At 43.2% G+C, this 20,244-nt stretch overlaps 2 protein-coding genes across 7 annotated transcripts in view; one reads left to right on the top strand and one right to left on the bottom strand.

Annotated features, from left to right (window-relative positions):
* The first annotated feature begins 842 nt into the window (after positions 1-842).
* On the top strand, positions 843-3,999 carry mrpl2 (mitochondrial ribosomal protein L2). 4 transcript variants are annotated; one of them, XM_011484728.2, is made up of 8 exons: positions 843-947; positions 1,819-1,902; positions 1,976-2,144; positions 2,968-3,109; positions 3,194-3,309; positions 3,383-3,493; positions 3,566-3,639; positions 3,714-3,999. In XM_011484728.2, the coding sequence occupies exons 2-8, from the start codon at positions 1,831-1,833 to the stop codon at positions 3,921-3,923; spliced, it is 894 nt and encodes a 297-aa protein (XP_011483030.1). In that variant the 5' UTR covers positions 843-947; positions 1,819-1,830; the 3' UTR covers positions 3,924-3,999. The 4 variants fall into 4 exon arrangements, with proteins under 4 accessions (XP_011483030.1, XP_011483029.1, XP_004077536.1 ...); XM_011484727.2 differs by having other exon boundaries at positions 1,973-2,144; XM_004077488.4 differs by having other exon boundaries at positions 873-947; positions 1,763-1,902.
* Positions 3,968-20,244, bottom strand: part of LOC101172103 (phosphofurin acidic cluster sorting protein 2-like) — a 51,310-nt gene continuing 35,033 nt past the window's right edge. Inside the window, exons 9-24 of one of the 3 annotated variants that reach the window (XM_023962982.1) lie at positions 17,544-17,637; positions 16,807-16,890; positions 14,812-14,939; positions 14,565-14,697; positions 14,343-14,447; positions 14,050-14,156; positions 13,719-13,873; positions 13,538-13,648; positions 12,411-12,513; positions 10,492-10,524; positions 8,994-9,036; positions 8,874-8,916; positions 8,589-8,727; positions 8,290-8,512; positions 6,799-6,914; positions 3,968-6,237 (exon numbers count right to left, since the gene is read on the bottom strand). In XM_023962982.1, coding sequence (XP_023818750.1) covers positions 5,913-6,237; positions 6,799-6,914; positions 8,290-8,512; positions 8,589-8,727; positions 8,874-8,916; positions 8,994-9,036; positions 10,492-10,524; positions 12,411-12,513; positions 13,538-13,648; positions 13,719-13,873; positions 14,050-14,156; positions 14,343-14,447; positions 14,565-14,697; positions 14,812-14,939; positions 16,807-16,890; positions 17,544-17,637 — 1,942 coding nt within the window. In that variant the 3' untranslated portion in view covers positions 3,968-5,912. Of the gene's footprint in view, positions 6,238-6,798; positions 6,915-8,288; positions 8,513-8,588; positions 8,728-8,873; positions 8,917-8,993; positions 9,037-10,491; positions 10,525-12,410; positions 12,514-13,537; positions 13,649-13,718; positions 13,874-14,049; positions 14,157-14,342; positions 14,448-14,564; positions 14,698-14,811; positions 14,940-16,806; positions 16,891-17,543; positions 17,638-20,244 lie in introns of all 3 variants that reach the window. The other 2 variants (XM_023962983.1, XM_023962984.1) reach the window with 2 other exon arrangements.

The following is a 20,244-nucleotide window of genomic DNA, read 5'->3' as shown; positions in this document are numbered from 1 at the left end:
TCCCCTGCTGCCAGCAGACCCAACGTGCACGTGACCGACAGTACAATAGGGAGACACTTGCAATGTTGCACAAAAGCAATTTTTTTTAAAGCAGAAAATGTTGTTGATTTTTTAAGCAGCGAACTGCTTAACTTAAGTTAAATTCGGTTAGTAATATAACATTTTATAAGCTGCTTGTGGCTGCAATAAAAAGGCAATGGAATGAATGAAATGTTTTAATGCATAAACCTCTGCTTTAAATTTTTTAAATGGACTAAATAATGTGGCATAATAATAAAAAATACATAAAACACATTAAATGTATGTGTGTTTTGTTGTTTGTGTTTTTTTGAAACTCTTATTAAAAGAGTTTTTAACTCTTATTAAAATGTAAATTTGCCAAAACACTTCATTTATTGTCAAACCATAAAACCCACAATACTGCCATCTACTGGGCAAAAGTAAACGTTGCGCCAATTGACACAAAAAGGTTTTCTGTTGAATAAAATGTGCTTATGATCCCAGACTCACAGGATAAAACGGTAAAAATTTGTTTTTTTAAATGCACAAAACTAAATTAAAAATGTTGCTTAGTCACTTGCAAAAAGAAAACACACTCTAAAATAAGTAAATGCCATCAAAGGTCAAAAAGGAAAAGAGAACTGAAAGCTGCTCGTCTTCCTGCAGGTATTTTTATGACCAACCTTGGAATCCACATTTATTTTTAAAACATAGGAAACATTTCCAAAGTGTTTTTCAACACAGTAAAATAAACGCTTTTGGTGTTTTATTTATTTGCCTATTTATAGATAAACGGTAGGAACCATTTATTGAAGTATTTGTTTCTCTCTAAATCTGTTAGCGTGAAAAAATAGCTGACGCTACGCCATTACGTCATCAGCTTGCGACGTCGCGCTGGACAGTGAAGGACGCCGAATTTTGGAATGTAAAACACAAGAAGTGTGAAGGTTAGATCACAAATATTATTACCTAATGACTTAAATTACGACTAGAGATACAAACGCAGATTTTTGTTTTTGTCATAACTGAGAAATGAGCAGTTAGAACCCGGAATGGCGGGAAAAGTGTGGCTTCTTATGTTGTTTCCACGTTGTCGTTTAAGAAAAATGTTCCGTAGAAACGTGTCTGTGGTTCCAAACAGCGCGATAAGAGTCGTGTTAAAACCCAACTGTTCAGAAGACTGCGCTGAACTATTGAATTTAACGAGAGAGAAAAACAATGAATCTTTATCCAGATCGATTAACCGTGATATACATTAGAGTTTGTATAGTATCATCATTTTAATCCATACACTTGAGACAGTTGGCGAACAAACTGAAAAGTGTTTAAGGTTTGTGACATGCGCAGTTCCTGTTTGACTTCCTGAATGAAAACAGTTGATCCAAAAGTCTGTTTGCTGTCAGGAATCTCTTCCTTCTGAAGAGCTTCTGGCACTTCAGCCTCTGCCTGAAACAGCATTTCTGTCAATTCATTCTTCCTAAATAGGTAAATAGGTTCCTTTAGGTCCAGCTGTCAGTTAATGACTAGGACTGATAGCGTTTATAGAGGTTCTAAAGTGTTTGCATTCACCCCATTCAGTTTCTATTTATAATCAATAGTCTTGGATCTCTAACATACTCAGAAGTTCAAGTTTTCTCCAGTCTGCCGTCACACCTACATTTTTTAATGTAAACGAATCTTTGCTTGCAGTGAAGGCATATCCATTCACTGTTTAGATGTCTTTCTGGTTTCAGACCGTTCTATTGTATGTTATTTTTTAAAGGTTCTTCTTTGTTGCGTGTGGAACAAAGACGATCACGTCTGGTCTTCTGTCTGCAGGACGTTGCTGTCATGGCGGTGTCGTGTTTAACCCGAGCGTTGCGCTCCTTGAGCCTTTCTCGGCCCGTTCTGGTCTCCTCGCAGGTAAAGCCACGCGCTCGCCGACCTGTCTTTCCTTCGCGGCGTCCACCCATCCTGCGTGTCTGTGCGTTAGCAGGCGGCCCCTCAGCCGAAGCTGGGCGCCTTGGTGTCCAGCGGCGCCGGCCAGTGGCGAGGCTTCCTGACCACAGCCTCCCTGGAGCAGAACAGAACCTACTGGAAGCAGAGGGAGAAGTACAGCATCCGGCCAATGGGGATGAAGAAAACTGGAGGCCGAGATCACACAGGTACGGAGGCTGACAGGTGGGACGTGTTTGAACTGGACATCAGTCGGATGTGAAGACGCCACATCTGTGCAGCACTTTGTTGTTGCTATGGAAACAGTCAAACTCTGCTCCAGGTCCCAAAGTCTGATGCTGATTTAGAGACGCATATTTTGGTCAAATTGTTCAGATGTTTTATTGGTAATTCTACATTAGAGCTCCTAAAAATGTCCCTGTAGCCGATCAAAAATACAAAAGAAAAACCTTTTAGTAAATAAAATTGAATAAAAAAAGCCTCCATTAAAACATTCATTTGCAGATTCCATAAATGAGTAAAAATCAAACTTCTGCTTATAAACTCACTGTGTGTCTTTTCTTACTTTAAAATCCCAAATATTTTACCATAAAAAAATAGGAAGAAATTAATGTGAAATTTGCTTATTAGTGCAGAACAATAAAAAATAAATTGTTTTAAGATAAACAAGATTATATTTTATTCTTTTGTAGTGCAAAGATGGAGCCGATAAACACAGTTGAGGTTATTTTCCTAAAAATGAGGTTTTTTGTTAAAACCATCAGATTGTTTATCGGTCAGACCATTTAAAAAGTATTATTTATGAATGATTTACTTTCACTGCAGTATTTTCTGTAGTTTAAATACTTCTTTATCAGCTTATGTATCAGACGGAGGTTTTTGGCCGCTCTCTGCTCTGGATTCAGTTTTCGTTTCTCAAGTTTTTTCTTTAAATTCTGCAAAAACACAAAGTCAAATCACTCATGGGGGGCTGCAGTTGTGTTTGCCCTTTGTGACCATTTTCTGCCCCCCCACCCCCCACGTGCTCCACAGGAAGAGTTCGAACGCACGGCATCGGCGGCGGCCACAAACAGAAGTACCGGATGATAGACTTCCAGCGACTGCGCTACGAAGCCCCCGATGGGGGCCGGCCTTTCGAGGAGAAGGTGGTGGAGGTCCGGTACGACCCCTGCAGGTGAGATCTGCCCCGGCTTCCTCCCAGAATGCCGTCGGGCCAACGAGAACGAAGGTCAAGCCCGGTTTCTCTGCGTAACAAAAGGTCGGCTGACATCGCCCTGGTGGCAGGAGGCAACAGGAAGCGCTGGATCATCGCCACGGAAACCATGCAGGCGGGAAACATCATTAAAACTTCGGGGGTCATCGGGAGGATGGCAGGTAGGAAGCCCCCCCCCGAGATTTTCCCTGGAAACCGCTGAAGGTGACGCGTAAAAACCTGTGACCTCTGCAGTGTCGGCCAATGAGGGGGATGCGTACCCGCTGGGGGCTCTTCCTGTGGGGACGCTGGTCAACAACCTGGAGGTCCAACCAGGGAGGGGGGCAGAATACATACGTGCTGCAGGTGATCCAATCATCTGCCGCTGAGGAGACTGTGGGAGGAGCTTCTTCTTCAGCTGTGGATGTGTTTCTTTAGGAACCAGCGGCGTTTTGCTGCGGAAGGTGAACGGCACGGCGATCGTCCAGCTTCCGTCAAAGCAGCAGGTTCAGGTGAGGGCGGGGTCAAAGAGAGTTCACGTGCACGCCCTTTGCTCAGCTGACGTCCCCGCTGTGGGCCCCCGCAGGTGTTGGAGACCTGCATGGTGACGGTGGGACGCGTGTCCAACGTCGACCACAACAAACGGGTCATCGGTAAAGCCGGGCGCAACCGCTGGCTGGGCATCCGACCCTCCAGCGGCCTGTGGCAGAGGAAGGGGGGCTGGGCGGGACGGAAGATTAAACCGCTGCCCCCCATGAAGAGTTACGTCAACCGGCCCTCGATCTCTGCTGCTTAACCCCTGAACCTGCAATAAAACGGAACGCAAAGACCAGTTCTGTGTACAGAAGATTAAAAATTTTATTTAACACAAACGCCTGTCAGCGCAATAAAAGAAAAAAAATATAAAAATCCAAAAACATATTTACATCTATAGCAAAACATGCAGAATAACCCATATATTCTTTTCTTTTTAGTGGTGACATGAAAATACTGTCATGGATTTTCAAAATAAGGTTTGTGCAAAGACACTAGGTGCTTCATCAAGTAACGGGAACAATGAGACCGCAGGAAGTAGCTAGTTTGAGCCGCAATGACCACATCCACACTTCCAGGAGGAAACGTGGATCCTGGCCTGCAAAACGATCCGGAAGGAGGAGCGGGAACAGAAAGAACGAGGTCGTTCTGGAGGAAAAAGCTGCATGAGGAGTTCCCTCAAACATGTATGTTGTGGGACGACAGACACGCCGATGAAGAGCGGACCAGAACCCAAACGCATCGGTAACAAGTGGCAAAACCTTCGTCCGCCGTGACGGATTTCAAACGCCGGTCTGAAATAAAAAGTGGTTTCCCGGAAACGAGTGCGTCTCCGTCTGAGGGACGTAGAAAATCAAAGTGCTTGACAAAGTAAAAGACAAAAATCGCGCTTTATCGCTAACTTTCTAGTCAGTTCTGTCGATATATTTGGCATTTACACAGAGGAATAAAGGTGCACTATTTGTGCTTTCAATTGAGTCAAAGGGGAAACTTTTCAATCCATATTAGTCATATATAGTTTACATTTAGTTTACATTTATACACAGTCATAAAAAAGCCAGCCTATCAAAGCTCTTCACTTTATAGATTTATATAAAAAAGAAAAACTCATAAACAAGGCCCTTTTTTCCAAAGGCTTTCCTATTGCCAAAGTGTAACACTTTTTAGGGAGTACCATCAAACCCGGACACGGGCGGCGATGTCACGCTGGACTCCGCCTTCCGGCTGAAAAGCACTCAACGCGCTCCTGTTCTCCAGTTACCCATCAACCCTGTGGTTGATGCTCAGAGCTCCAAGCTTTGGCATCAACATGGAGCGTTGCAGGAGCAACTCCACAAGTCGGTAATCCTGACGTCTACGGGGACAGACGCCAAATATTCAGAATGACCAGACGCTTGGCTGAGCAAAACGGTAAGTGAATGCACTGTAGAGAAAAGTTTGGCACAACTGCGCTCAGTCCTGCTGCTGCAATCTTCAGGTCAAACTAAAATCCAAGAGGGCAGCCCAGTGAAGGTGTAGTCCAGCAGACGTGCAGCCTGGTAAATACGCAGACGTGCAGTCTGGGAAAATGCGCAGTCCAGCAGACGTGCAGTCTGGGAAAATGCGCAGTCCAGCAGATGTGCAGCCCGGAAAATGCGCAGTCCAGCAAACAAGCTGCTATACGCGCAGACTGCATGCTGAACATGGAGCCAGGCAGATGCACTGCTCAGCAGATGCGCAGCCCAGTAAACACACTGCTAAACGCGCAGCCAGGATGATGCGCGGCCTGGCAGACACGTCACTAGCGACTCAGCTAAAGAGGATCTTAACTGCTGGGGGTTCTGCTAACACTTGAACCTGCATCTGCGTGGTTTCTAATGCGACGGTGCATCATCTGACGTCACAAACGCACATCAGGCGCGTCAACAACGAACTGAGAGCAAAGTCAGGAGCTACATTCATTATAGCTACCGTCTAAACCTCTGATTGGCTTCAAAGCAACGTTCAACCCTTCAGTTTAGAAAAGTAAAGGGACGAGTAAAAAAACAGGAGAAAAGGATTCCACCTAAATTCACAGCAATACTTTCAACAACACCGAAACACAATCTCATACACGCCACTGCACAGCACCACCACACTCTTCCGTTGTCTAGAGAGTAACAATAATGTAGGATTTCACAGAAATAATAACATTTGAACAGAAAGTGCAAACACAGCTGCTATATTGAAATGTGGCGATCGCTCCGGAGACCTCTGGGGCGGCGGCACCAATCTAACAAAACAGGACTTGTTCTTCTCGTAGTGTGTAAAAAACAACAACAACACCACCCGACAACATCAAAACGGACGACATGAACGCTGAGCTCTGCAACCAGCGGTTCCAGTCGTTCAGATTTCCACAGGAAAAGCGTCGCTCCGGGGGCGGGGCGGGGCGGGGCGGCGCCCCCCGTTCCTCTGAGCTCGGGCTGGGGTGAACAGCGGTCACACGGGCTTGCTGTAACCAAAGATTCCCACCGGGAAGTGCTTGACGTGCGTGGGCCATTGAGCCGCCAGCTGAAAGAACTTCACGTCGTTCCACTCCACGCCGTCGATGGTGACTGAGGACAGAGAACGACAGGCTCAGGGCGCCGCCAACCACGGACAAAACAAACCATCTTCACATGCAGGAAATGTGAAGATTCATCCACGAACAGATCTCTCTCTGATTCCACCAGTTCTGTAATGGAAAACCGACCAATCACAGCAGACGACACACATGTGACATCAGTCCATCATTCCAGTCCAATGTGTGGACAGACTTTGAATAAAGTCATGTGACCATCCAGTGTCTAGAATGTTCTAAGAATGTTCCCTTTGGATTCTTTGGATGTGGAAAAACAACAGTGGTGAACTTTAGGAAACTAACATGTGAATGGATTTGACATTCATTCTAGTTTACTTGTTGGTTTGGACACAGATTTCATTAACTTGATGATCTGGAAGAAATCCAAGAATCTGGAAAACTGTTCAGTAGCAGGAATTTCTGTCTGGAAGTTTGGATCAAGAGGATCTGGATCGACCTGAAGACACTGAACTACTAGTGAACGGCTCCTGCCGGAGCAGGGAAGCAGCAGACCAGCAGGGGGCAGTGCAGCCTCCCCTGTGGGGGCCCCCCTCACCTCTCAGCATGGTGTGCTGGTGCTTGGCCGTGCAGATCAACCTGCTGATGCCGTCGATCACTTGGCTCTTGGAGTCCAGATCTTTCTCCTTGGGCTTCTTGCTGAGGAAAATCACTGAGAAAAGAGACAAAGAGGATTTCAAAACGGTCCTCTGAGACACGGAACCGGCTCACCTACGAAAGGTTAAGGATCAGTTAGCTCAGAAATCTGCCGGAAAGATGGAATGAAGAAAATAAAGTGGTCCTGTTTTATTTATTTCATCCCCACAGAACAAAAACAAAACGAACCAACGACGATGAAAGGGAAACAAAACAGAGAAATCTAATCATTTCTGCTTAATGGCTGTTTTTTCTCAAAACAATAAAAAATTTAAATATAATAAATACCAACAACAATGGATTATTTAGTTTAAACACAACATACAGACAAAATGAAAATTCCTTGTTAAAATTATTGAAAACTATTTATTGATTTAGTCTCTTTGATTTGTGGTTCCTTGAAAACGGAATGGCCTTTTAGATTGTTATTATTCTGTCTTCTTTCACATTTATTTTGTATATTATGAGGTAAACATTTATGACCCACTTTATACATCAATTTTAAAACACTACATTTGACTAAATCTTTGCATTTTATTATCCTTGGAGTAGACGGGCTCAAATAGTTACCTTCTGTAATTATTCCTATTGATTTTTAAATATGTGTTTTTCTTCCTAGTTTCAGTTTATTTGATGAAGGAATTGAATAAACACTGTTATGTAATAAACATAATGCATTGGTATCTAATGGCCACTTCACTTTATACAGCATAGCCATTAGTTTGGCTATTTTTGAGCTAATAATTCAGTTCAATTCAATTTTATTTATATTTATTATAGTTGTATAGTCAAATATCTCAACAGGCTTCACACCAGTAATTACACAAAAACATGAAATCAGTCATAAAATACAACAGCTGATTGCTTAACTAAACTAAACTAAACTGGACCCCCCCCCTGCCATTAGACCCTCCAATTATGAGATTTGTGAGGACTGCAACTCAGAATTCTCATTTAAAGCTGAAATCTGCATCAAGTAAAGAATAAAAACAATAAATCGACCTTCTGACCAGAGGTCGACCACTCTGCCTCTGCTTACTGAGTACACTGTCGCCTCACTAACGCCGTTCACCTTTTGCGATCTCGCTGTTTTTACCCTGTTTTTATTGGAGTCTTTACAGCACATTGTCCTGCCTCCTGATTGGCTGTAGACCCTGTCAATCAATCTCCTCCGTGCCTGTTTGCCAGAGTTATGTAAATCTTTGATTCCGATCAGATCTTTGTTTTTCCTTCTGTGATTCTGGAACGTTGGGAGTTTAAACAGGAAAGAAAAGTCTAGAAAGTGTGAAGTGAGGAGTTTTACCGCCTTAGAATTATTCATGGAGGTTGTTTATGGCTGATTGTTTTCAGTCATTCCCATTAGGGTTTCTCCTAAAATGGCCACAAACTGACCTTTTTTGTTCTTCTCCTTGGTGACGACAGTCATGGCCATGCAGGGGGGAGGAGTCAGCTCACCCCCGCTGGGAAGGCGGCTGACCTGCAGCGAGCGAAAGTTGCTCTTCAGGGTGTTCTTCAGCCCCACGTCCCTCTTCTCGCCCTCCTTCTTTCTGTCTGGGCCCTGCCAGGTCCAGTAGTCCACCTGCAGGCCCATCAGCTCGTTCCCTGAGCACGGAGAGCTGCGGAGGAGAGCGTGCAGACGTTGAACCAGAGCCCAGCTGCAGGGGGAAAGGTGAGGTTCTGGCTGAACGGTACCCAGCTCCAGACAGGGCCGTGGAAACAGACGGAGACTGCGGGGGGGTGCTCCCTATCTCTTTCCCGTACGGGCCGGCCGATGGCGGCGTCGGGGAGGACAGGATGCTCGTGTTTCCACCCATGGCATCATCAGAGTCCACTGAGAGAACCAAAAAACGAGATTAATCTCCAGCTTCAGTCTGAGGAAAATTCAACCAAACACGGAAAAAAAAGACCATTTCCTGATATTTATCAGGCTTTCAGTTCGGAAGTTAAATAATAAGAACGCCTGAATCTTTTTCTTACTTGAAGTCGAGAGATTTTGTTCCACAATCCCAACTTTCACAACCTGTGGAGATAAACAGTTCACAGTTTCCGCCAAGAGCAACAGCATCAAAGCCCAGAGCACAAAGACCAAACTCTCACCGCAACAAACGGCACAAACTTCTGACAGGAGTCTTCGTCGGGGCTGCGAACACAGAGAGGAAGGCGTCAGAAGGGGGTTCGAACAGTCCGAGCTCCAGCTGTGTCACATGAACACGGAATGGTCCTGAGGGGGTGAAGTCGTGGGACGGCCAACACCGAGTCCCATCGCAGCGGGGGGGGGCGCATGACCAGATCGGGTGGGATGGGGGTTTCTCAGGGTCACGTTACGATGAAATGAATGAGAGGACTGCTCCTTACAACCAGACCTACAGGGATTCCCTCCAGTCTCTTTGACCTCCTGACACGATCCCCCGTCTGGCCTCAAAAACAAATCTCTTCACATCAACGTTCAGCTTCACTAAAGGGCCGCCAGCTGCTGACCTTCAGCAAACAGCCCATCAGCAGGTCAACAGAGAAACGCCACAACAACATCTTCAAAACACCATTTTTGTCAGGAGAGGAAAAAGGGTCAACAGTTGAATACTTTGGAAAGAGAAAAGCAATTAAAAAAGGAAACTTTTCAAATTCGGTTTTGGAATGAACAGAAACGGACGGTGGCGTTTGTGTGGCCCGTTTTCTGATTCTGGACCGGTTCTGCATAAACGTCTTCGCTCCTCTTCATCTCATTTTTACAGCTGGTGATTCTGATTAAAAAAACGAGAATTTTTAAGACAATTCTGGCCTTTTTATTGAGTTTTTCATCCAAATCCCACTAAATATAGACGCTCATTCCTTCATCTGCAACAGAAATTATGGCTGAACTGCATTTACAGCATAACTGGGATCTGATGAAATGCAGTTTTTTTTAATTGGATTGGGAAATTATGTCCGGTCACATAAAAATATGTGTAGAAACCAGCAGAACACGGCTGTTCTTAAAAACACACCTTTACATGTACTGAGTCCGTGTGGTTAGAAAAAGTACATCAGAACTGAGGCTTTGAGTGAGAAATACATGTTATAGCAGTTATTAGAACTGATATTTGTGCATTTATTTAGTTCTGATGAGGTCATTTAGTTCAAAGAGAAGCCAATATTTAAGACATCTTTATCATTCTGGTCAATTTTAGAATAGAAATGATCAAGAACCTAAAAGAAAAGTCCAAATAAATCACAATGTTACAAACAAAAAGTGTTTAACTTTCAGTAATTGTGTAGCAGAAAGTAAAGCGTCGTACAGCTGTGCATGTAAATATCAGGAAACAAACGCGCCTGTTACGGGTTTAACGCCACCAGCTGAACCGGGACGCACGTCCAAACGCAGCCCCTGTGCCGCTTTGCATGGCAAATGTTAGTCTCACAGGTTGTTAGGCAAATCGTCACGGCAACAACACAAAGGACGGAGTCAGAACCAGAGGCACGGCAAACCAGAGACACACAGCAGGACAGTGAAGGTACAGCGTTGGAGACTGTGGAAAATGGAAAGGGGCGGGGTTAAGACACGGCGAGGAGCTCAGGTCACACTGAGGGGGGGGAGGGGCGAAACAAGAGTCGATACCTGATGTAAAAATCAAAATACAAACTTCTTTTCCTTGAAAGCAAATCAAAGGGGAAAGGGGAGGAGAAGGAATGCAAGTGTTAAAACTAGGTTGTACTGAAAACCGTCTGACCAATAGGAAGCCTCTAAATGAAAGAGGAGGGGTTTCATTCAAATCTAAAAACAAACAAACAAATGGAAATTTACTGGATCGTCCACATAATGCCACAAAAATGGATCAACTTTTATCAACCAGAGACGTTTAAGAGGTCAAATCAGTTTCAGCTAAAAGCAAATAAAAAATATAATAAAACAGTTAAATTCAAAGAAAAACATTGTAAATTAGAAAATCGGAGAAAAAAAATGAAAGAAATACTTAAAACTTTAAAAAAACAAAAACTGTTGGCGTGTTTTCTTCACATTGAAACCTTTTATCTCTTTGAAAAACGGACTTTTACTGACGTTTAATCCGTAGCGCTTTGTACATAAATGTAACATCATTCTGCTGCAGACCAGATGGGGGTTTATTTAGTAACCTTTAGTAAAGTGTAGCGCTGTCGGAGCGTGGTTCCTGTAGGTCAGGAGTTAGCGTCGTCACAGTAATGATGGTTTCAGTCTGTCTGGTGCAGAAAATACGAAAACCCAAATATGAATAAAGGAAAAACAAAGCAGCTGCTGTTTGGTAGTTTAATTTTTCTCCCTCTTTGCTTTCAGTCCTCAACTTACATTTTCAATTCAGACTTTACTTTTTAGGATTTGAGCCTAATGTCACTGGGGGGCAGAGGCTAGTTTGATGCCCTGGACGCCCCCCCCCTTTCCAGCCCTGGCATCAATAACTCAAAGCCTGCATCCATACAACCACAAGAACAAAATATATTAGTTATTTGACTTTAATGGTCATATTAAAGTAAAAGAGTATAATTTACTTTTATAGTTGAATTCACAATTGCGCCCCCCTTACAAGACTGCGCTCTGGGCGACTGCCCACATTGCCCATTGGAAAACACCGCCACTGCTTGGGGGTGGGGCTTTGGCTACCAGGACATGATTGACAGACATCGTTTCTGCTTCAGAACAGCGTCTGCTGTTGGCGCCGCCTGCATCCTCCCCCCTCTGATGTGGGGAGCAGTAGTGGTACGTCAAAGGTGGGAGCGGAGATGACGTCACTATAACCTCTGTCACCTGATGTCAATCATGTCCCAGTAGCCAATGGGCTCAGAGCTCCACCCCCACATAAGATTAGGCTCTATTCTGAAAATGAAAAGTCTGAATAGAAACTCTAAGTTAAAACTGAAAGTGAAGAAAAAATAAGAAAACTGAAACTGAAAATACAAACCAGCAGCTGTTACAAATCTTTTATTTTATTTTACCAGGAAATTCCATTGAGACTGCATCTTTAGTTTTAGGTTTATATATTTTTTTCCTTTCAGGTTTTCAGTATTTCTTTAAATTTTAAATATATTTGTTTAATCAAATTGACTTTAAAAAATGTTTCCAGTCTACACTGTTTACTTTCAAGTTAAAAACCGCTTTCAAATTTTTCAATATTGTTTTTATTAATTATTATTATTAAGAATTATTAATAATAATATTAATTTATTAATTTGTTTTTTCATTCATTTCAAGCGGATCCTGATTTGACCCCATAGAAGTACTAAACATATTTACAGTTACTCCTGTTCTTGTCTGAGTAATTAGAGTATTTTGGTAAAAGCACGGATGTGCCTGCAGCTGCATGCTTGCATGCGTGTGCATTTCCACATAGCCGTCATGCAGCTCAGCTGGTTTTTACTGATGAAGATCAGCTGATCTGTGGTTGACGTCATGATTTTGAACCAAACACAAAACCTTCAGAACTCCCTGCAACACAGGACACAAACACACACGTGCACAACGGGTGAGCTCGGCGTGAACGCGGCGGACGGTCCAGACCCGTTTACCTCTTCTGTTTGTAGGTGAGCATGGCCTCCGAGATGGGGAACTGGTGGGAGACGTTGGCCCCGCCCAGATACTGAACCACTCTTCCCGCCACGTCGATGGAGTCTGCAGGAGAGACAGGCGGTTGGGACTCTTTGACCATCGAGCTGCTGATTCACCAGCGTGCAGATCCTCACATACATCCACATATTTATTATTGTGATTATTATTATTAGTAGTATTATTATTATTAGTATTTAATATTTATTTATGTATTTATTATGAATCTCATTTTCAATAATAATTGGAATAATAATTGTAATTATAATTTTTAATAATACAATATTCTTAATAATTTAATGTGAATGTCATTTTTTATGTCATTTTTTGATGTTATATAGATTATTTCTGAATGTCGTTTTTTGCTGCCACAGATATATGAAATTTCCCCATTGTGGGATTAATAAAGTCATCATCTATCATCTATCTATCTATAAATGATCTGCATCCCAGTGAATGATGGAGCTGTACGCTCTGGCAAAGCAGTTTAGGAAACAAACGCTTAGAGAGGGTTTGGTTTATGAAGACAATCCTTTAGTGACAGCATGAATCATCAGTTCTGGACGTTTGTTTTCTTTCCCGTGGTGTGAAAAGATTCTGTTTCGTGGTCGAAACTTCCCGTTATCCCTGACCAGGTAGGAGAAAGCGTTTTTGGTTAGGAACCAGGAAGGAGAATTAAACATTTTCTGCTTCACACATGGTTAAGAATGCTGTGTGACCCCTTTAAACAAAAAATAAATAAAAGAAATCTGATGAAAATACAAAAAACAATAAACTGAAAAGGTTTGAGGTGTAAAAGAGGATTTGATGCAAAAAGGATGCTGAGGAGACAAACATTGACAGAGATGGAAGCTGCTTTTGCTCTGCAGTTTCATGGAAGCGTATGACATAAGATAAAGAGTCTGGAGGCCAAAATCCTTAAAGCTGAGGGGAGAGTCCATTAGAAAATGTGCAGGTCAAAGGCGGTTCACAGGAAAGAGGGATTCAGCGCCAACATCTAAAGATGCTCATGCATCAAACATGTCTGACCTCATTTCTCAGCGACTGCACAACAGTTGCATGCAGACTTGCTTTTAGTGACGCGTGCTACCTGAGGCGGGCCGTTCCGTCCTGCAGAACAGCTCCCTCCAGGCCGTGTCCATAAAGATGCTGTTGAAGCGGCTGTCAAAGGAGGCCATGTACTTTGCCAGGGGGTGTGAACCTGCGTAAGAGAGAGAAGACGTCAGATGAACCGGATCTAAAAACCACGGCACATTTACGGCCACACGCACCAATAGGGATGACCAGGAAGCGGATGTAGCTGAGCCAGTCGGGTGTTTTGTTTGCCAGCTGCTCCACAAAGAACCTCAGGATGGTGCTGAGGTAGCTCTGGTCGCCCGCCACGGCCACCTTCATCGTGGGAGGGGTCTGTGCGTTGCAGTTACAGCTGGAGGAGTCAAAAAGGATCAGAAGAAGCATTTTCATACAAAAGTGGTTCATGTTTCTTAGGAAGATGCTCTTGCTTATGAACTTTGCATCGCCTATGCTATAGAAGATGTCTGGGTACAGATGTCCTGTTGCAGGAGACGCGTCACGCAAACGCAGTGCGTGTTTGAGACTCACAATCTCTGGATGCGGGTCACGATGGTGTTGAAGGCCGCCTGAACGTCTGCAGCAGAGCAGGTGGAGACGATGGGCTGGCCTTGTTCATGGAGCAGCTCAGCTACGTACTAAACAAAACAACACACAACAGGAACGCCATGAGCTCACGGAGACGCAGGAGGCAGCGCCGCTTGGCTCGGAAAAAGCAGAAATGAAGACTTTTGCATGTCAGAACAGTGATGTCAAACTTCAGAGCCATCAGGTTGAGTGACCTCGTGACCTCTGTTTAATTTGTGAGGTGTGGACCAACACACCTGGCCTTGCCACTCTGTGGTGTTTATGAGGATGATGCTCTCCGGCAGCCTTTCGTCTGAGATCAGGATCTGGTTCAGCTGGTCGTACACCGACTTCCTGGGAACCTTTAGGATTAGAACCACAGTCTGACATGATCCCGCATGCTTCCACCTGGATCCAAACATCCATGGAAGGTCCTAAAGGAGCAGGAGAATGAATTGCAGGAGCATCAGGATGTCTACCTGAGCTATTAGCCGCGATTCTGGTGAGCACTCGCTCTCCATGCTGCTGGTCCGATCGCTCTGTGCCTTTGAGTTTTGTCGGTCTTTCATGGAGGTGCTGCGTGGACGTCTCTGCAGCCTGTTCTCCACTTTACTGAGGAAATGAAACAAAGCAAATGTCAAGGGATGGGTTCAAAAATAAGAACAAAGACTAGACTTGCAGAACCAGTACAACGCGTGTCTGCAGGTGCTGGGATCGGCGGTTTACCTGGGAGACATGTGGTTTTGGGACTCTGTCTTGCAGAGCTTGCCAACGGGGCTGGTTATCCGCTCAGGATTGACTTCCCAGCTGTTGACCTCTCCTGGTCCTGCTCCATTGTCCTCATTTTCTGGCTCCTGAAACAAACGAGAACATTTAGAAACGGGGTGGAAGGGGGAAACACACACATTCATGAAGACACACCGGGACGAAGCGTTCAAGAAACCCAACGTAGAAACCAGGAAGGAAACAAAACACACAGAAAGAACCCTAAATATTTCAGGACGCTTTTGTTTTGCTGATGCAGTTAAGGTGAGACCTTTAAAACTATAAAAGATAAATTGTCCTGTATAATAAAGTTTAAACTCTTTAGAACCACCTTGCAAGGAGGTTTGAACAGCTATTTCTCTAGATTTGTGAAGCTTAAAGGTGCATCCAAATTTAATCTGGGTATTTTTGGCATTTGTTAGCAACAGCTTTAAAATGCTTAAAATCTTGATTGCTTTCAGCAGACGCAATTTCTTTCAAGGAATTGCAAATCTAGTTACATCTACTGTAGGTTGATCTATGTGGGAAAAGACATTCATTCACAAACATTGAAAATCTTTCAGCTAAATAGTCTTTTAAAGATCTGAAAGTTTTATTAAAGTATCCAGAGTGTGAACCCTTACAGGCAAAGATTTGTTTCTGTGCCAAACTTGCAGAAAGTTGGACATATTTAGAGCTCCTCAACCTTCAGATGTGTCACGGTTTTGATCATGATCAGATATAGTTTTTCTTTAAAGCTTCCAGATTTAGGTTCTTCCTGATCAAAGTCAGGGATATGAAACATCAAGAACCGACTTTCATTTCATGTTTTATTTCTGTGCAGTGGGCTTTATGAGGCAGTGGCTCTAAACCTTTAGCGGGCCACGGTCCGGTTTACTGTTAGACAGTATTTTCACAGACTGGTCTGAACGAGGCTGAAGTTGGCCTTTGCTTTTTTTTAAAGATCTCGTTTCTGGATAATCAATTTTTGTAGAATGTAGTTTAAAAAGACAGTCTGAAAATGTCTGTAGATGGTTTTTAGAGGATTAAAGTTCCACAAAACAAAGTTGTTGATTTGTAGAAGTTGGTTCTTTATTTGTTAAAATGTATAATAAAGGCAACATTACTGGGTCTTTTTCATAGAACATGTACAAAAACATAAATTTGCTGTAAGTTTAAATTTATGCCACAAAATAAAGGATACAGCTGTCATATAAAAGGTATTTTCTATATATCATAGTAATAATAATATAGTGAATCCACAGTGAGTTTATTAGAGTCATTTTATCCAGAGCAGGTTTGGTGTGAAAGAGCATCTGTCGCAATAAATCCATACTTCAAGTCAGATGCATGGCAAATTAATTCATTTTATTTATTCTTCGGTTTCCTCTCAGTCTTTTTTCTGCTAAAAAGAAACATTTATTTTTTTTGTCAACTTTGTTGAGTTTGGGCTTTTGATTGAGCGCCGGTGCCGCCGCTTCAGAAGGAATTGGATTTATTTAGGACCGAGGCGAAAGTGAGTCATAGATGGACGTGCTGGAATGAATGCTTCAAATTAAAATGTCTTTCAATATGGGAAAATAAAAATAATGTAGGTTACAGGGTGTATTTTGTTTGTCTGCTGCCCGGTACCGGTCCAGACCTCAGAGCTCGAGGATCCCTGAGGTGAGGAGCTAGTGAAGAACCGGCTTCTGTGTAGAAGGCTGAGGATAAAGACCCCTCCCCACAGGACACAGAAGATGAAACGCTATGATCCGGTAGCAGGTGGCTTCTTGAAACTGGGTCAGAGCGGAGATGCAGAGCCCATCACCCAAATAACCACAACCGCCCCACAGAGCTGTATTGATCCATAATGGATGACTGTGCTTTTCCGTCCGGATGCTGTCCGCTCTCCACTCCCCCGTTTTTCCACAGAGCCATGGAAGCAAAAAGGTGGAGGAAGAGGAAAATGTGATGATGAGGAGCTGACAAACGTACCCCGACAGTTGCGTCTGCGCTGGCGTCCTCCTGATACGGGCTTCCTTGCACCTTACATCTGTCCACAGTGAGAAAGTCTCCACTCTGCAGGGTCAAAACACAAAAACAACCTTTGACCTTCCTTCCCTACCGGTGGAAATAAAAAGACACAGCCGAGCTTGAAATGAAAGTTTATGCCTCTGGTCAGTAGAACAGGCAGATTTATCCGGACTCCTGTTTGTCAGATGCAGCATCTGCTTCCAGTTGTTCTTATTTCAGATCAAAGGATTTTCATTTGAAGCAAAACGGAGGGCTGTTTTACTACACGCTAAAATGAATTCCCAGACATTTAAAAGCTGCTGCGATGCTCCGGATATCGAACTCTACATGTCTGTTTTCCTCATCTCTTCCTGTCGTTCCAACAGGCCATAAATCCCACCAGTCCGGGACTTCTCCATCCATTCATCTCCTGGAACGTGGCAACAATGCAGCGTCTGCTCGTGAGCAGAGAGGTCATCTGGTGTCAGCCCCTAAAAATACCGAGAGGCTGCAAAGGTTGATGGGATAAAGAGCTAAGTCCTCAGAAGCTTTCAGGCTGGTGGCTGCATCTTGTTCAAGCTCACCCCTGCCTGGTATATCTTTGGGAATCCCCGAGCCACCATCAACAACCAGCTAATCCGTTTAAAAATGCTGCTTGTAAGAAAAGTCTGTGAACCCACTGAGGCCCAAGCTCACATGGTAACGGGGAGCGTACTTACGGGACATGACAGCTCTCTCTGCTGGCTTTTCTGGCTATGTATGCTCCCGATCTCTGTCTGAGAGCTGGAGTGAGACATTCCTTCAAAAAACGGCCTGAAACCACAAAGGTTCAAACACCGTTAGAGCCATTTCTTTTCAAGTTAGCATCAAATCCCTGCAGCAAATCAGATCAAATCAGTACTACAGTCAAGACATGTGAGTAAAAAGTCAGAAACTTGAGTCCTCCTGCAGAACACGGAGGAAAACATTTTTAAGATTTCATCTGAAATAAATCAAGCTGTTGAGAGCTGTGCTAACGCGAAACAGCAGGATATTTGGCACAGTGCTGTTGTCCTCTGGAGCTCCTTGTGAAAAAAGCAACGACGTGGAAAAGAAGGATTAAAAAAAACTTGTGACAGAAAGTGAAAAATTCAAGAAAAAGGAAGCTAAATTATGTAGTACATGAAAAAGCCGTTTTCTACACTAGGAAGAGAAAATAACGGTTACAGTGGGACAAAAAAGTATTTAGTCAGCCTTCAATTGTGCAAGTTGTCCAACTTAAAAAGATGAGAGATGCCTGTAATTTTCATCAAAGGTAAACTTCAACTATGAGAGACAAAATGAGGGAAACAACCCAGAAAATCACATTTTCTGATTTTTGAGGAATGCATTTGTAAATTATAGTGGAAAATAAATATTTGGTCAATAATGAAAGTTCAACTCAATACTTTATGTAACGTTTGTTAGCAATGGCAGCAGTCAAACATTTTCTGTAAGTCTTCGAAAGGTTTTCACAAACTGTTTTGGTCCATTCCTCCATGCAGATCTCCTCTAGAGCAGTGATGTTTTGGTCCATTCCTCCATGCAGATCTCCTCTAGAGCAGTGATGTTTTAGGGCTGATGCTGGACAACACAGATGTTCAACTCCCTCCAGAGATTTTCTATGGGGTTGACATCTGGAGACTGGCTAGACCACTCCAGAAGTTTGAAATGTTTCTTATGAAGCCCCTCCTTCATTACCCGGGCAACGTGTGTTTGGGATGGTTGTCATGCTGAAAGACCCAGCCATGGTTCATCTTCAATGTTGATGGAGGGAGGTTTTCACTCCAAATCTGCCCATACACGGCCCCATTCATTCTTTCCTTTACACGGATCAGTCGTCCTGGTCCCTTTGCTGATAAACGGCCCCAAACTATGATACTTCCACCCCCATGCTTTACTGTAGTTCTGGTGTTCTTTGGATGCAGCTCAGCATTCTTTCTCCTCCAAACACGATGAGTAGAGTTCTTACCAAAAAGTTATATTGTGGTTTCATCTGACCATAGGACATTCTCCCAATCCTCTTCTGGATCCTCCAAATGCTCTCTAGCAGACTGTAGACGGTTCTGCACATGTACCGGCTTTAGCAGGGGGACACGTCTGGCCCTGCAGGGTTTGAGTCCCTGGTGGTGTAGTGTGTTCCTGATGGTAGCCTTTGTTACTTTGGTCCCAGCTCTCTGCAGGTCATTCTCTAGGTCCCCCGTGGGGTTCTGGGATCTTTGCTCCCCGTTCTTGTGACCATTCTGACCCCACAGGGTGAGATCTTGGGGGGAGCCCCAGATGGAGGGAGATTCTCAGTGGTCTTGTATGTCTTCCATTTCCTAATAATTGCTCCCACAGGTGATTTCTTCACAGCAAGCTGTTGCAGATTCAGTCTTCCAGCCTGCTGCAGGTCAACAGTTTGGTTTCTGGTGTCCTTAGACAGCTCTTTGGTCTCCATAGTGGAGTTTGGAGTGTGACTGTCTGAGGTTGTGGACAGGTGTCTGTATATAGATAACCAGTTCAAACAGGAGCCATTAATACAGGTAACCAGTGGAGGACAGAGGATCCTCTTACAAAAAAAGTTACAGGTCTGTGAGAGACAGAAATCTTGGTTGTTTCTAGGTGAACAAATACCTTTTTTCACTGTAATTTACAAATAAATTCTTTAAAAAAATTTCAGAAAATGTGACTCTTTTTTTATTAATTTACTTCATTTTATGATGAAAATGACAGGCCTCTCTCTCATCTTTTTAAGTGGGACAACTTGCACAATTGGTGGCTGACTAAATATTTTTTTGCGTTCACTGTATAAACTTAAAATACTAAAATATTGTGCTTGTGGACCACAGTGTTTGGAGATCAGATTATCAGACTAAAGACTTTTAATCGTGTTTTTTATTTATCAGTTTCTGAGTCTGTCCTATTTACATGGCCTCAAATCGGGATCAGCTGAAGGTAAATTAACAGCAGCAGCTGTTAGGAACAAACATTATCTTCATTTGGTTACAGTTTTAGGTTTAATTAAGGTTTTTCAATGTATCTTTTAAGTTTAACCTTTTTTCTTTCTTTCTTTCAAATTTTTAATCAAATTTAGGGTATTTTTCATTCAGTTGAGGCTGATCCTGATTTGACCTCACACACATGAAACTGATGAACCGGTTCCGGGTTACACAGCTTGCACGTTTTTAACTTTTGAAACTTGATGAAATTTTGCTATGAAAATTCCTGAAACAGTGTTGTGTCTACTTTACTGATATAGTATTATGTTTTATTCATATGAATGGCTTTTATAAGTAACATAATCTGCATATATTTCAGATGACTGATCTGCATTTGCCATGTTGATTTCTAAAATAGTTATTTTTGACGTAATACTTAAGTAATTCATCTTTGTCATGTGCCTTATCGATATCTTATGAT

Source organism: Oryzias latipes, chromosome 15 (assembly GCF_002234675.1).
Source record: "Oryzias latipes chromosome 15, ASM223467v1".
Lineage (NCBI taxonomy): Eukaryota > Metazoa > Chordata > Actinopteri > Beloniformes > Adrianichthyidae > Oryzias > Oryzias latipes.
The sequence above is the reverse complement of the archived record's forward strand: the minus strand, read 5'-3'. Positions and strand labels throughout refer to the sequence as shown.

Excerpts from the sequence above, each read along its gene's own strand:
- mrpl2 (XM_011484727.2), top strand. The coding sequence starts at position 1,831 with ATGGCGGTGTCGTGTTTAACCCGAGCGTTGCGCTCCTTGAGCCTTTCT. Across the intron at positions 2,145-2,967 it reads TGGAGGCCGAGATCACACAG|GAAGAGTTCGAACGCACGGC; the intron begins GTACGGAGGCTG and ends CGTGCTCCACAG. Across the intron at positions 3,110-3,193 it reads GTCCGGTACGACCCCTGCAG|GTCGGCTGACATCGCCCTGG; the intron begins GTGAGATCTGCC and ends GCGTAACAAAAG.